Below are 15,776 nucleotides of genomic sequence, written 5' to 3' on the forward strand. Positions count from 1 at the left end.
ACATTATTAAAGCCTCTCTAGTATATCTGTTTTTCTATGGATGAGACTGTACATTAAATAGTAAACGTACCAGTGGGAATTGACAATTAGCAGCCACGCATGAGCTAGATGCAGCGTGGCATATTTCATTCAGCTAAGACAGTCATCGTCCAAACAGGCCAAAGTTTTCTTCAGTAGAAAGTGCCCTGCCAAATGGTTTCTAGATCCTTTGCGGAGAAACAGCAAAGGAGCTGAAGGCGACCTCTTTCAACCACAGCAGAAATTGGCTGTCCGTGGCTTTTCTAGACTCACAAGATCTGCTTTAGACGCACAGATGTATCTAACCAAAATTGGCAACCCACTGACCGTCCCATCCCAAAGTAAAAAGTGCCACGTCCTCCCATCCTCCGCCTTCCTTGGGGTGTCAGTCCAGTTCTAATTCCTTTTTAGTTTCTCCTCAGCCCTGGGCAGGGCTGGCGGGGAGCTACCTGCGAATTCCCAACGTGGACAATCGGATGTGTCTCTTCCCAGGCTGGGTGCGGATGGGGACGAGTTCTGTTCCCGAGAGAGTCTCAGAAGTAGGCACAGAATCATCTCACCGATTTTCATTTCTGTCCCTGGGCTGGGCAGAGGGGAAGACTGGGGTGCGGGAGGCTCTGCCCTCCTCCTCCCCTCTTTTCCCCACCTCCCAAAATTGGCAGCCAGTCTGTGGCTCTCGGTCTGGGGTCTGGAGGGTGGGGAATGTGGGTGTGGGGGCCGGCTGGAGAAGCTCTCGCTAGCGCTGCCTGTGGCCAGACCCGCCTCCAGTCCCCTCTCGGGCGCACACACACGTCCACCCAGACACACTCCGCGCGCTCCCTCGCGCTCTCGCTCGCCCGCCGCCGCCTGCTCTCTCCCTCCTGCTCTCGCCGGTCTCCTTCTCCTTTTTTTTTTTTTTTTTTTTTTTTTTGGTACCATAGAGTTGCTCTGAAAACAGAAGATAGAGGGAGTCTCGGAGCTCGCCATCTCCAGCGATCTCTACATTGGGAAAAAACATGGAGTCAGCTCCGGCAGCCCCCGACCCCGCCGCCAGCGAGCCGGGCAGCAGCGGCGCGGACGCGGCCGCCGGCTCCAGGGAGACCCCGCTGAACCAGGAATCCGCCCGCAAGAGCGAGCCGCCCGCCCCGGTGCGCAGACAGAGCTATTCCAGCACCAGCAGAGGTAGGAGGCTGGGAGAGGGGCTGGGGAGGGGGCGGCGGGAGCCCGGGCGCGGAGCGGGGGGCGGCCGGGAGCGGGCGCCCGGGGCGCGGGGTCCGGCGGCCGCGCGCGAGCCTGCGGCGGCGCCCCGAGCTCGGAGCACCCCCCTCCCCTCCCCCCTCCGCCCCCCAGAAATGTTGCAAACTTTTGCAGCCCGTTCTCAGCTTGCGGGAGCAAAGGGGGGCGGGGGAGGCGGCGGGAGGGTTGACAGCCGGCGGGCTCACCCCTCGGCTTTGATTTTTCTGCAAAGACAGGAGGAAAACCGCGTTGCTGAAATCAAATATGCTCCCCCAAAATACGGAGACCGGGGAGTGGGGGCCCGGGAAAGAAACTTTTAAAGCGGCAGTGTCCTTTTAAGAAGAAAAAAAAAAAATCTGTTTATGGTCATCCTCCTCCCGGTTTACCTTTTCTCCTCTTGACAGTTTCGGCCCCGGCTGACCAAGTCGGGGGTGTGTTTTCGGTCCCCAGCAAAGCTGGGGGTGAGGGACGGGCGGATTGAGCGACCTGGGAAGCCCTGGGGGCAGAGAGGGGGCGCTCCGGGGTCTGGGGGCGACGTGGGCACCTTCTCTGGAGCACCGCGGTGGGTTCGGGATTTGGAGGAAGGGCCGGAGGAAGCGGGGTGCGGGCGCGCGAGGTGCTCGCCAAGTTGTCTGGCGGGCGCAGCGAGCCGAGATGCGCAAGTTTGCAGACCCGGGGTTCGGAGCCCGGCGCCGGGGCTGGCGGGGGGCGTGTGCGCGCCAGCGCGCCGAGGGCGGCGGTCCTGTGGGGCGCTCCACGCGCGTTCGGAGGGAGCGTCTACAAAAGCAAACAAGCAGAAAAAGAAAGACCGAAAGGCACCCAAACTTATTTCTGCCCTGGGAATCCTTCCCTCTCTGAGGTTCTAAGCCTTTCTGCAGGAACCCGGGGATGGTCAGTGCAAGTTGCATGCTGGTTGGACCGTGCGAGCGCTGTTTCCCCCTCCCCAGGCGATTCTTACTCTTCATTTCGGTGTTTGGAGTGTGTGCGTGCGCGGGGGGCGGCTCCGTTGTCCCCTCCTGTCGTAGTTAAAGTAAGCTGTTGAGGAAAGCTCACTCTCTCCCTCTTTCTTAAAGGTTCTGGAACCTGATGTGGGTTTTTCTCGGGGGTGGGGGTGGGGGATTATTTATTTGAATGCGCCTGGAGTTTGTAAAGAACAGGAGGAAGCTACGGCTTTAATTACTGTTGTAAATAATGTATAAATCACGCCTGTCACTCCGGAGGAAGCGGGCTCGCGCGAGCCGCCCGGGGCTGGGGACTGAGAGGATCTCTCCGGCCTGGGCACTGGCCCAGCGCGCCCCCTCCTCTTGCACCCGGCTTGTGGCGTCGTCTGGGGAGGGCTGGGAGAGGCGAATGGGGGCCCGGGAGCCGCTCCCTTCCTCTCGGTGTTATAGTTGGAGGTAGGAATATGGCTGATCATGTGCTGGCTGTTTTACAGTATTCCCCCCCCCCTTAGCCACACCCCCTGTCCGGGCGCTTTCCCATTCACGGAATTCGAGTACAGTAAAAGCCATCAGGATGACACACGCGAAAAACATTTAATTAAAGGCGATTTCCAAAGAGTGACCATGCCGAACCGCGGTTCGAGCGGGAGGGGGGCAGTGAGGGCCAGGACCCAAGGGAAGGGAATGAGGGCTGGGGGCCCGGACCTGCCGCTAGCTCGGTGAGTTTGTGTGCGGGGAGCTTTTGGCTGCAAAGAGTATATTTAGACCCTGAGACGGTGGATTTGGAATGCGAGCGGGTTATGTAACAGGGTTAATCAGAAACACTGGAGAAAATCCCCTTCATGTGTTTCTGAGGCTTTTTTTTTTTTTTTGAATGGGGGGGGCATAGTATATAGGAAGCTGCACTAATTTCTGGTTTGTGCTGCCACCCCTCTCCTTGAACCCACCCCCCTTCCCGTGTGTTATTATATTAACATCTTCAGGTGTAGTTCTTGCCAGAAGGTGTTCTTGCAGGAGATCGGGGTGGCAGGCTGCAGAACCGACTAGCAAATCCGTAACTTGCTGTTCTTGCAAATTATATAACATTGGGGCATTCAGTACCACCAGCCCCCGAGGCTCAGCAAAAAGGGGAGAGAGACAAAGTAGGAGCGGGATGAATCTTGCACAGCTGACCTGCTGACCCATATCCCCTTCCTCCCAGACCCCCCCCCTCAGAGAACCCCACTGGTTCTTTGAACCAACCCCTCCCTGGCCATCCATTTTAGGAGATTTAATGGGAGGGGGGAGGTAAGGCCCAAACACTCAACTCACATCCTGCACGCAGGCACTAGGTTATATAACAGTCTGAGTGGAAAAAGGAAGGTCAGAGATGGAGGCATCCTTTAGCTAACACAGCAGTAGTAATAGCTTCCAGAAATTATGTGCATTTGCAGACTTTAACCTGAGATGTAGCGTCTGCTCCTCAGGGGTACCAATCTTTATGTGTGTGAGCTAGGGAGAAAAAGAGAGAATGTGTAAGTATGCCTGGTAGTTGAGAGTGATTTGAAAATGGGAAATGTTTGGGTTTTCAGATGATGTAATGGAGTTGGCAGAATATGCAAGTCGGCTCCCAGAGTGTAAGCAGTAAGAAAATTGGAGCTGGCATCCAGTATTAATGTTGCATAAATTACAATATCGGAAAGAAATTAACCTACACACTAGGTGATTACGCCTTTTAAATACTTAAAACATAAAGGCACACGACTGGAAAGGAAAAGCAAACATCATCACCTTATAATTAGCGTTTTCAACCTCAAGGAGGGTTGAGTGGAGTTCTTGGCAGTGGGTGAAATGGGAAGGTTTCTGATTTGGGAGATGCTTTCCAAAGGGCTAGGAGGGTTAGCTTCCAGCCAGTCAGTGTTTGAAGTCCGTAGAGATTGTAGTCTGGATTCTAATGACATTGCGGTGACCTCATGAGACATTCCCCAGGTAGACTTGAGGATATTGCTGAATTCCTACCTCCTAGGAATCCAAGTGTGAATGGAGTGTGTACCCTGAGTGCCTGAGCTTCCAGAATCCAGATGTGTGACTTTATAATCTGAAAGATGACCTCCCCCCATCTTTAAAACCATGCAGGGAATGTTAGCAGTTTAAATGAAACTTTTCCCTTTTCCAGGTGATATTAATGATGCTGGTGTCGTTCTGTTCCATCCTTACAGCACAATGAAAGGGAAAAAAGAAAGGCAGGAGGCAACATGGGAAGTAGGAATGAAGTGGAAAAAAACCACAGCAAATCTTTAATTTAACAAGGCTTTCAGGGACTTCAGGGAGCCATGAGCATTTGTGACATAACTGTTGTTAAAAACCCTTTTCCAGAATCTCATTATTATATGCATGCCGGAAGCTTACATTTTTGCCTGCACTAACGTTATCCTCCCAGGGCTGTGGACCACGCAGTAGGTTTGGAACACCAGTGCTGAAGGTTGAAGGCTTTTAGAGCAGGCCGACCTAAGGGAAAAATCGAAACCAAAAGATGAGATTAACAGTGAAAAGCTCAGTTGGGTTGAGATCGAACACCCTGGAAGCTCAGCTTAGATTGACTTAAAATCAGTTAACAGGGCCTGTAGTTTATTTGTAGCCCTGAGGACTTCTAGAGCCACATAAGTCCTTGACTCTGACAATGCGTGGGCTTCCCCTGGCCGCTTCAGTTTGGGCTACTTCACTTTCTAGTAGGTGCTCCTAGCTGGCAATATAGCGCCCTTTCCAGAGATCCGTTCTCAGATCTACTTTTCTCGCACGGACCCTGCTCTCCACAGTGAACAAATGATGCCCCTATAGTTTGAAAGAGCTACAGGCTGGGAGAAAATCCTTTGCCAGAGGGATGAAGTAATTATTTTTTAAATGAAGAGACTTTAATTTTCCGGTAAATTGCTCATAAAAACATTTATAATTATACCTTTTAAAAATGTAATAGAATAATTTTAGAAAATGCATTTGATGATAGTTATGATAACATTTTCTGTTGTCTTCCTCTTATTTCTTAAAAAGAATTGAATTATTAATCTAGAATTCAAGACCTGAGTGGCTCGAAATATTTATAGTAGACTTTTTTTATGTTCATCACTTGCTGGAATTTTCCAGTACCTACTGGCATTATGAGGAGCCCTGGGCTTTAGAAAATGTCTCTATTTCTTAGACTGAGTTTTGGAGCCTGCGCTGAAGCCCCCCAGTGACGAGACCCTTCAGCTTGTGTTTTCAAGGCAGCAGAGGTGGGGGATATAGCACACCTTCTTGGTTCTACACTGGACTTCTAAAGTGAGGCACAGGGAGCTATGACAGTGTTAATTGCAATAGCTGTGCCTTTAGATGAAAACGTTCTGAGGATTTTTGGTAACAGCTGAATCGCTTTTGGAAGCAAACTGGCCGCTGTCCGGAGCTAACCTTTGGAATGCGAGTGAGAGGAGCCCATGAGTTCTTTTCCTTGGGCCATACTCTTGTCAATTCTGAGTTAAGATGAACGTTTTTCTCTAAATTCTCCCATTTTTGCATTTAGGAACTTGTGGTGTGATGTTGGAAGGACAGACTGGATTGCAGGTTATTGAAAATTCTGTCTGGATGATATGGTCTCTTAAAGCATATGCCACTTGTTCTGAGCATACCCTTCCTTTCGCTTCCCATTTTCCTAGTCACCTTGACGAATTGTGCTTCTTAGCTTATGTATGTACTTGCGTGGAAGCAAAATATATAACTACATTTTAGGAGTCTAGGGAAAGAGTTGTGATGCGACTGCCCTGTGTGCAAAAAATAAAAAAAGAATTATAGGAAATGCTGCTCTCCTGTGATAACACATCCTGCTGCTCTCTGTCTTTGTCTTCCTCTAGCCAGTGTCAATGTACAGGGACTTTGAGGTAGACATCACCCTCTCCCTCTAGATTACTGACCCAAACATCCCAGATTAGTAATAAATTCTTCCAGAGCAAGGAGGGTAGGGTCTTTTTGAAAAGTCTCGGGATGATGGAGTGAACACTCACCTGGAATGTGGAATACTTTTCTGAATATGAAGATTGTCTTCGTTGCTTGGAATTTAGGAGCAGTACCCCCTCTTTCTCTCTCGCCCCCTCTCCCCCCACCTCTCCCTTTCTCTCCCTCTCATTCTCTTTTCTATTATTTTTAATTTTTAAAAAAATCTAATTCATAACAAGAAACGTTGGTTTAGAAATGAGCTGTTAAATTTTTCACTCATCTTTTCAGGCTGTATGCTAAAAAAAAAAAGTAAAATTGTATCATTTTTGAATTAATGCTTCAAAAAAAAAAAAACCCACCAGATAATCAGTGTTCAAGTGTTGATTAATATACAATAAATCATGATTTTTCTCTAAAGGTACCAAGACATTACTGATGAATTGGTTTTCTGACTAATAGCAGATTAAACTGAAATATTTTTTGTCCTTTTCTTATAGAATACGTTTTCTAAATGTGCTAGTCCTCTTTCCTACCCTAGAAGGAACATTGAGAATGTAATTGAATCTTTCCTTGGGGTTTGAGAAGCCACAGGGTCACTGTTCTGAGTATGAATTCTGATTGTACATTATAGAACTGTAAATGGACACAGTGTCGGAGATTGGACTAAATCTATCTTGATCTCAGGTTGGAAATTGTTTTCTTTTTTTTTTTGTTATTGTTAAATCCTCAATATCAGTATGTTTTGTTATTTGCCTCCCTTGTTCTCTAAGTTGTAAGTAGCAAAATAGAAATTCAGTTAGTTGATTCTGGTTAATTGAGGTTTCTATATTATAGGAAAATTTCAGCCAGAGTCTAGAGTCTTCTTAATTCTTTCTCTAGAGTGAGAGGAGATGTAACATTCTTGAATATTTAGGAAGGCTGTAGTATGTACAAATAAGTCATTTGCTATATTACTATAACATAATGTAAGTTTCCCCCTATCTAATGGTACATGGAAACTCTAGCTAATTTTGCTTCTTCCTTAAATATATTGAAGGGGTATCTTTGGTTGAGGGCTCTTAAATCTTGAAAGTTAGAAAACTCTAGGGTTGGAAGAAAGAACTTCAAGAACATCAAGAAAGAACATTTAGATTGCCCCAGAGGAAAATCTTTCCAAGCATAGGCCGTTGTTCACTGGACCAACATGGACGGCATCTCTGCAGCCGTATCAGCAGAGGCTGACTTTCTCAGGGCTGTCCCACTTGACTTAATAGTCTTCAGTTATCTTGTGATTATCTTTGATATTGTAGTATTGGAAATTCAGCTTGGGAGTCTTGGTGTTCTTTTGTGACAGCCCAATTGTTATTATCATTATTTTTGCTTTTAGAGTAAAGACATCAAAGGAGATTGTCTAAAGAAATCCTAGTGGGGAATGGCATTGGTGGGGAATGAAATGTACCACAGCTCACGGTTTAGGCACGCTGCCTTTTTGCTCCAGCTCTTACATGCTGTTGCTAAAAGGAGTTCCAGGTAACAATTCCCTTGTGTTAGTGGAAGAACAATTTTTCTTCCCTAACAGATTTTTATGGCCTTACTGACATGTCATTATTATAAACTATCTTATCACATTGTATGATATGGTATATTAGTAATGGTGTGGCGCTGTGGTTTGCTGGTGATTGTCTTGTCCATAGAACTGGGGCCCCAGTGGCCAGCTGGGGAGCCCCGTGTGGTGCCCCCTGACAGCTGAGAGTACAAGTTTCATACACCCTTGAAGTTGGTGGAGGACTGTGCCAGGTATCGAGTCTCTATAGAAGTGTTTTCCCTGAAACTCCATCAGAGGTTGGAAATGAGTAGGAGACATTATGGTGTAATCTCCCAGCCTGGAATCATCTTCACAATGTTATTGGACATTTTAGTTTTGATTATAAGCTTTTTTTTTCTCCTACGGTTTTTTTGGTTTTGTTTTTGGAAATGACATCTTGCCATGTTGCCCAGGCTAGCCTGCAACTCCTGGGCTCAAGGGGTCCTCTCGCCTCAGCCTCCCAAGTAGCTGGGACTACAAGTGTACACCACTATGCCTGACTTGATTATGAAATACCTTGAAGTTTTCTGAAACAATTGGGAAATTTCTACATCCATCCGTAGGTCATAATGAATTCTTCTAGGGTACAAGGAAGGGTGTCAGGATCCTCAAGCCAGTGAAAGAGGCAACGCGCTGTTAAAAATACCTAGCTTACTTCGGGGGAGGGTTTGGCTGAATACTGATGGAGTTGATGAAATATGAATGTAGTGAAGTTGCTGTACGTAAGTGGTAGGCGTGTGTGAAAGAAGTAAGAAGAAATAAAATTGTGTATAAATGACATTCTGAAACTTGATGGGATTGTACATGTGACAAGAATGGTGATGTTTGGGTCTGTGCTTAATGGGGGAAAATAAACAGGCTTAAAATCTGTATGTCAAACTAGATGTGGGATTTTATATTATCGAATATAAAATCATCTGACTTCTTTTATAAGCTAAGAATGCTACCAAGGATAAACAGGCAGGTTGCAAAGAATAGAGGTGAAACAGAATGGGGGAAAAAATGAGGAACCAATGTTTGAATCTGTAATGAAGTGTGGTAATCACTGCTTTAAGTATTCCAGACTATTAGCTACTGTGCTGCGAGGTAGAGAATTAGTTATAGCCAAACAAAAGGCATACATGTGAATTTGAGGTTGTTCGGGAGAAATCCTCTTGATCCCCCAACGTAAAAGTATGTACTGAGAAGCCAAGCTGCACATGATGTATTTTTTTTTCTGTCTTATCCTGATTAATTGACAGCCAACTGTATGCTTCTTTCTTGAAGGTGACTTTACAATCTCTAGACCCAGACATTTCTCTCCGAAGTGGAGTGAAGGAAGGAGAACCACAAGCTAAAGTGTGTTTCGCTGGGTGAAGTATTTTGGGGGAAAGACAAGAAGGGTGAAGTAGGGGAACGGAGTGGTGCGTGCAAAGATTAAGAACGCCTGCTTGGGGCTGGGGAGCGGGGACTGGGGACGCAGGCAGAGACTCTCTGGAGGGAAAAGAGACTTCTGTGTAAAAGAAAATGAAATTAGCATTGACTCTGAAATGGCTGGGAATGTGACTTTCTAATTTTAAATTATCTTTAACAAGGGCAATGAAAAGAGGAAAAGTTGACACTTTGAGAAGTTATGACGAACTTGTCGAGAATGCCAATTGACAAAGGCAGGTAAGGGAATACTTGGAAAAACAGAGTGAGAACAGGTCTGAAGGGCACGGTGAGCTGCTTCCTAGTGCGTTAAGGGAATTGGCGGGCATGTTTATTGACTCTTCCAATTAGTTTTAAAGAAACCTGAAGAAATGGACAAAGACGGAGAAAAGGCAACCAGATGTGATTCTGCCCTTCCAGAGGCAAAGAGGCTTGTTATCATCCCGTATGATCGATGCCAGGCCTGGGAAGGAATGACTGTGTGGAAATTAATGGATTTTCAACATCCAGTCACAGAGGAAACATGTATATTTAGCAAGTCTAAAGCCTCTTAAATAAACTGCATTGCTTTTCATTTTCACTTTCCAGTTATAAAACCAGTGGATGATGAAAAGACCATGTGACAACACAGCATGTACTCCCAGGAACATTGGTGTGACAGGAATATTATATCTGAAAGGACAGGGCACCTGGGAGGGTGAACTGCCCATAACTCTCAATTGTCCAGGTAATGAAGCATTGGGAAAGCAAAGGCAAATGAAATAACCTGATCACCACAAGTGATTCCTCTTTTAGTGCTCTTATTACTTGACTGATGATGACAAGTGTGAAATTGCCGGGGTGGTATTTCCCCGTTTCTGGCACTCATCACGCACTTGGGATGAGCAGGTGTATGCAGAGAGTGGGAGCCCGGGCGGTTTCTGTAGACCTGGCCGTTAACCTGGAAGTTGTAAAATTTCACAGTGTGGAGGATGACAGTTGAAGGTTGCTGAGGCTCTCCCACATTCCTGAGGCCCCACAGAAAGTCAGAGGGAGAACTGATGCTGCCCTTACAGCGTTCTTGAATGTTCTAAAGTTCACTTTTCAGTCTTGAGCTTGGGGGTGTATGTTAAAGGTGTGATGCTCACTCATGATGCTGCCACTGGTCGTATTTTATTAGACTGGAGTGTGTTAGAGCTAGAAGGGGCCCTAGGAGTCATCCAGCCTAGCCCCGCCTTTGAACCGATGCTCATAGAGGTCTAGAAATGTGTCTGAGATCATATTCATAGTAGGAAGCAAGGCTGTGACTAGAACTCAGGTCTCATACTTCCTTTCTGATGTTTCTACTGCTTGTGTGCTGTGCCAGGATCCTTGGAAGTTCTAATCATGAGGATATTAAGATGTGTACCACTTAATATAGCATTAGGTAGTGGATACGTATGAAAATAAGTGTAAGCTATTTTGGCTACACATGATTAGAGGAAGATTGTCAGTGTTTGTTATTTTTTTTAATTCCACTGGGCATTTTTATTATTAATTGAAAATTAACTAGTGATCTTTTTGCTATGTCAGTAAAGCCATCCTAAAGCCTAGTCAAAATAGTGCCCGTGTCTCATGCTCTGATTTAGTAGGAAGTAAAATACAGGATATAGAGTTGAGTATCTCGTACTTGGTGCTCACTGGGGTTAGACACAGCCAGGGGGCACAGTGCGGATGTGTCTCTCTGTAGCAAGCTGCTTTCCTCAAGGCGGAGCCTTTTATGGAGGTGCTCAAGAACAAGTCTGTGAGTGGAATACTACGCAGCCATTAAAAATCATTTTGCAGTAGCAAAGCATTTCTTGACAGGGAAAAATGTTTATGATCTATTGCCAAGTGAAAAGTAACAGGTTTCATAGCAGTGTGCAGAGAATGCCATCATTTCTGTAAAAAAATTATAGTGTGTGTATATGTATATATATATGAAATATATTAAATTATATCAGTAAATTAACTTGAATTCACGTATACCAAAGTGATGAAATGATATAATGGTCAGCTGTGGCTGGTGGGATTATCTGTGAGTTTCTTTTTCTTTGTACTTTTCTGTATTTTTCAAGGTTCCTGCATTATGTATGTATTACTTTTGTAATTAGAAAAAAATAAATCTTTTTTTTCCCCCACAAAAGTTTGTTTGTGTGTTTTGAAACTGGGGATGCTTTGAAGGAACTAATGCTGAACTTAACGTTACACAGAATTTCTTGATGTTTCAGGATGGGCCAAGTTTACCAGCCCAAAGAGCAGTACCTTTTGACAATCACATTCAGCCAGGAAAACAAGGATCATTCAGCTTGAATAATAAAAGGAATATCCCAATATTCGAACTTCTTGCCCCTCTAGAGCGATATCTTAGAAGTGTTTATACTGTCATCCACAATGAGAAAAACATATTACATTGTGAACCAGTACACACACACACACACACACACACACACCAGGCACGCAAGTGGAGAAATAAACTTTTCACATAAAGTATTTATCCTTTACCTATGATGCACTGTTACTTTTGTTCTACTATTTCGAATACAGGTCATGAGCCACCAGATTGGTTTCATGATCTATTTATGAGCTGTTCCACACAATTTGAAAACCTTGTTCTAGGCATGAGGAAGAAGGTGCCTTTCTGGGGGACCATGGCCTGGCGGTGGGATGGAGGGAGAGAGTGTTTCCACAGTAACTGATATTGAACTCCAGGGGTTACTCATTGTGATTTAAGGGAGGAGGTAGGGCGGATAATGTAAATATTTATTATTTATAATTATACAGTATGTTTATGCTATTTTTTAGCACATGCTCATTAATATCTTATTACATTTACATGCACATCTGCCTAGACTGGCTAAGAATACAAATTCTGGGATTCCCCCTTTGCTTGGAGTTAACATCACTGTGTAAGAGACCAAGGGTGGCTTCTGTCATTCTACAAATGAGCACTTTACTGAGCACTTTCTCTGTGCTAGGGTCTGAGGATGAGGTAGCAAACATGAGAAGTGAGATCCCTGCCTTCCTGAATCTTACGTTCTAGCGGTGGCATTTCTCAATGAAGTCCACTGTCTGGGTCACTTTGAAGCAGGTACTTCAGACGGTTCTCTTCTAAATGTGTTTTGAACTTGGCCTTTTTCACCTCTGTAACTTGGATATGCCTTCACCCTTCCCTCCTCCTCTCAATCCCAGTCCTGTGTCCACATCTCTCTCTTTGCTCATTGAAATCCTATCATCATTTTCGCTCCAGATTAAGACCTGCCCTCTCCCTCTTGAAGTTTCCGAGACCCCTGTCTGTTACAGCAGTCAGGCGTATGGGCCTTGCTCATTCAACAAACATGTAACCTCTTCCGCTGCCAGGTTCCTCTTATACTGTCTTATAGCTGTGGTCCCCAGCCCCCAAGCCGCAGGTCGGTACCAGTCCGTGGCCTGTTAGGAACAGGACCAAACAGCAGGAGGTGAGCGGTAGGCAAGCGAGGGAAGCTTCATCTGTATTTACAGCCGCTCCCCATTGATTGCATCACTCCCTGAGCTCCGCCTCCTGTCCGATCAGCGGCAGCATTAGATTCTGCATTATGGTGAGCTGTGTAATTATTTCATTATATATTACAGTGTGATAATAATAGAAATAAAGTATACAATTAATGTAATGTGCTTGAATCATCCCAAAACCATCCGTTCCCCCATCTGTGGAAAATTGTCTTCCATCAACATGGCCCCGCAGAGATGTTTGCTTTCTCAATAGACCAGCTCAGCACTTCCCAGCTCTGCAAGCACATCTCCTGCTTGCTTATATTTCCAACTGGGCCCTGGGGTTGAACCCAGCCACCCTCATTTGTCCTACTTCTGCCTTTCTTGGATTCACTGATCTCCTTAAAAGCGTGCCCAGGCCTACTCCAGTCTTGAGCAACTCAGACCGAGGCTGGACGTGTTGGAAGATGGAATACGTGTTCGTGGTTTTCCTAAGTCTGCTGAGAGTGAGACAGACCTGGGCCAAGGCAGGGTGTGCTGTGTGCTAGCTGAGTGACCATAGGTAAGTTCACTAATCATTCAGTCTGTTTCCTCACCTAAATGCTGGGATGATGATGCCGGCCTCCCAGAGTGGTTGGAAGATCACGTGTGGCTATGCACGTGCATCGCCTGGCAAGAGGCCTGGCCCGCAGTAAGTGTGGCTCCGGTGATGGTGGTCATGACGGAGCACGTATAGAGCTATTGGGGTCCCCTTGCTGCCTCTCCCCTTTTCCTTAAGTCTTCGGCTCCCTTTTCTTGGAGCTTTCCTCCTTTGTTCTGATTGGCTGCTCTGTGTAATAGGCAAGTCTCAGGGCTTTGGTGGAAGTCCTGAAAGTTTTTCTTTTACTGCCAGTTCTCTTTCTGGGACTGCATCCTGCTTTGATCCCTCAACTCAGCTACCATGGGCTGGATCCTGACCAGTGAGGACAGCTCACTTGACTTCAACCCCATCAGTGACATGTTGGGCTTTCCTGATGTTACTTCATACCTTCAGCTGAACCAGAGGTGGGGCCCCTGTCTGGCTGCTCCCTACCTCTCCCTCCCTCCCTTCCCGACTCTTCCTGCAGTACCCACTGGCTGCCCTGTCCAGCCATTGAGCCTGGGTAGCTCCCATCTTCCCACCGTGCACGGGTGCTCTCTCAGGCCTCATTTTTCAGCAACCCATCATTCCTCGCCCTCCCTTCCCTTTACTCACTTTCTCCTCCCTGCCAAAAAATCACATTGGAAAAGCTTGTCTGCAAGGGTTCCATTCAACTTGCTCTACATTAATGCTCTACTATGGTGACCCACTGCTGAGTCTTTCACTTGTAATGTAATCTAATAATTTACATGCACTTTGCAAGCAATGCTCTTAGAGACTTGCAACCTGTTTGAAATTGCTCTGCTGTTACAGTATTTGAGCTGATGAGAGAGCAGCGTGAGAAAGAGTAGTTATTGGTACTGCGATGGTATTGAGTAAACCTAGGAAAATAATGTTAGCACAAGGTGTGAGTGTGCTGATGGACTATAATATCCTTTCTTAGAGAATCAAATTTGCTAAGGGTCCTTTATCGACTTTGGCTTATAATTGGACTAGGATAGGTCAAATTATGGAAGGGGTAGAGGTACAGCAAGCTAGAAGAAGTGAACTAAGTGTGGAATCCTGTCCTTCGGGGATGCTGTGAAAATGTTTTAGTTTTGATATACTACATGACTTTTACAGAATTAATTGGCACTGTGATTAGATTGTTTTATTTCTTCACTCAGACATGTTGGAAGCCGATTCTAATATGCAGTAGTAATGAAAATAGAGTAATGCTGTAATAATAGTGCCATTGTAAAGTGAATTACACCATTAAGCATCTATTTTGTCTAATTTTTATTGTGATAGTGTGGGTGATATACACACATGCAGACTTAGAGTAGCTGATCTTTAGGAAATAGACTCTAGCTGAGAAGAGAAGCCCCAATACTATACTATTGAACAGTTAGTGAGCAAAAATAATTGGTTCAGTGGAAAAATGAATTTTTTGTGTGTGTGTATATGTATATATATATTCATATATACACACACATATATACATACATGCACACATACATATTTTATCAGCCAGGCAGATCAAGATGAAGATACATGACTTTGACATAAAAATACTTGGCTTATATTGCTTTTTAATGAGTTGGCTGGCCTGAATGGGGAAAGATATCAGTTATGACAGATCAAGTCAATAATAGCATCAGGCCAGGGTTTGAAAACAGGCTTTGTATGTTTGTTTCAACCTCTTCATCTTCGTTACCATGCCTGAGAACCTCTATTAATTGATGTTTTTCAAGTTTGGGAAGGAGTGTTAAGAGCCCAGGGATGATGGTCGTTTTATTTTGTCAGTTGTCTTCCAAGGAAGGACATCCATCAGTTTTTTTCCACAGCAGAAAGACAGAGGTCTGTTTCTATATCTTAAGTCACAATCCAAACCTAAGAGCAGAAACGGGATCTGAGAAGGCAGCCTCCAATGTGACTGCTCCCAGTCAGACGTGTAAATGAAAAAGTCCAAGAAGGTATAACATTTTGACTAAGTTCCAGTGACTTTATCCCTTCACCCCCACCACCCCCAGGAGGACTGGCTTTGGGAGGTTTAGCAGTAATTATCCATGAGTTTCCACCCATTAGGATGGCATCTCCAGGGAGGTCCTGAAAACTTACCTGGTCCATCTGCAGTCTGGACTGTTGCCTCCAAGGACCCCTCTCCAAGTTCTGCTGCTGTGGCATCTAAAAGGGATGAAGTGGTAGCCTTCTGTCTCTCACCTGCCCCCACCCCAGGATTCTGCTGCTGTAGGATTGTCAACACCGTAACCTGCCAATCTGGATCCTCAGAAAGACCTTGTCCATAGAGTCGAGATTTTATATGTTTTGGAATACATTTAACATATATATATCTTGCTCTGATGACCAAACTATTGAAAACTAATTTGCTCCACAAACAACTTGGAGCTCCCTGTATCTGAAATCAACAATGTTGATTTTAAACTCCATGAACATTTAAAGGAACAGTAGATAGCATCAGTGTCTAGCATCTAGATTAAGAATATGTATAGTGGAGAAGTTTTATTACAAACCTCAGTGAAAAAGATACCAGTATCATCTGGTGCCTAATAAACTGGTATAATGAAAATTGCCATGCTTTTGACAACAGCCCTTTATT

General features: G+C 45.3%; 1 protein-coding gene across 1 annotated transcript in view; it reads left to right on the forward strand.

Moving 5' to 3' along the window:
• Nucleotides 1–929: 929 nt before the first annotated feature.
• The window catches only part of RORA (RAR related orphan receptor A), a 690,447-nt gene continuing 675,600 nt past the window's right edge, over nt 930–15,776 (forward strand). Inside the window, exon 1 of the mRNA XM_069483271.1 lies at nt 930–1,179. Coding sequence (XP_069339372.1) covers nt 1,014–1,179 — 166 coding nt within the window. The 5' untranslated portion in view covers nt 930–1,013. The remainder of the gene's footprint in view (nt 1,180–15,776) is intronic.

Source organism: Eulemur rufifrons, chromosome 2 (genome assembly GCF_041146395.1).
Source record: "Eulemur rufifrons isolate Redbay chromosome 2, OSU_ERuf_1, whole genome shotgun sequence".
In the NCBI taxonomy this organism is placed as follows: domain Eukaryota; kingdom Metazoa; phylum Chordata; class Mammalia; order Primates; family Lemuridae; genus Eulemur; species Eulemur rufifrons.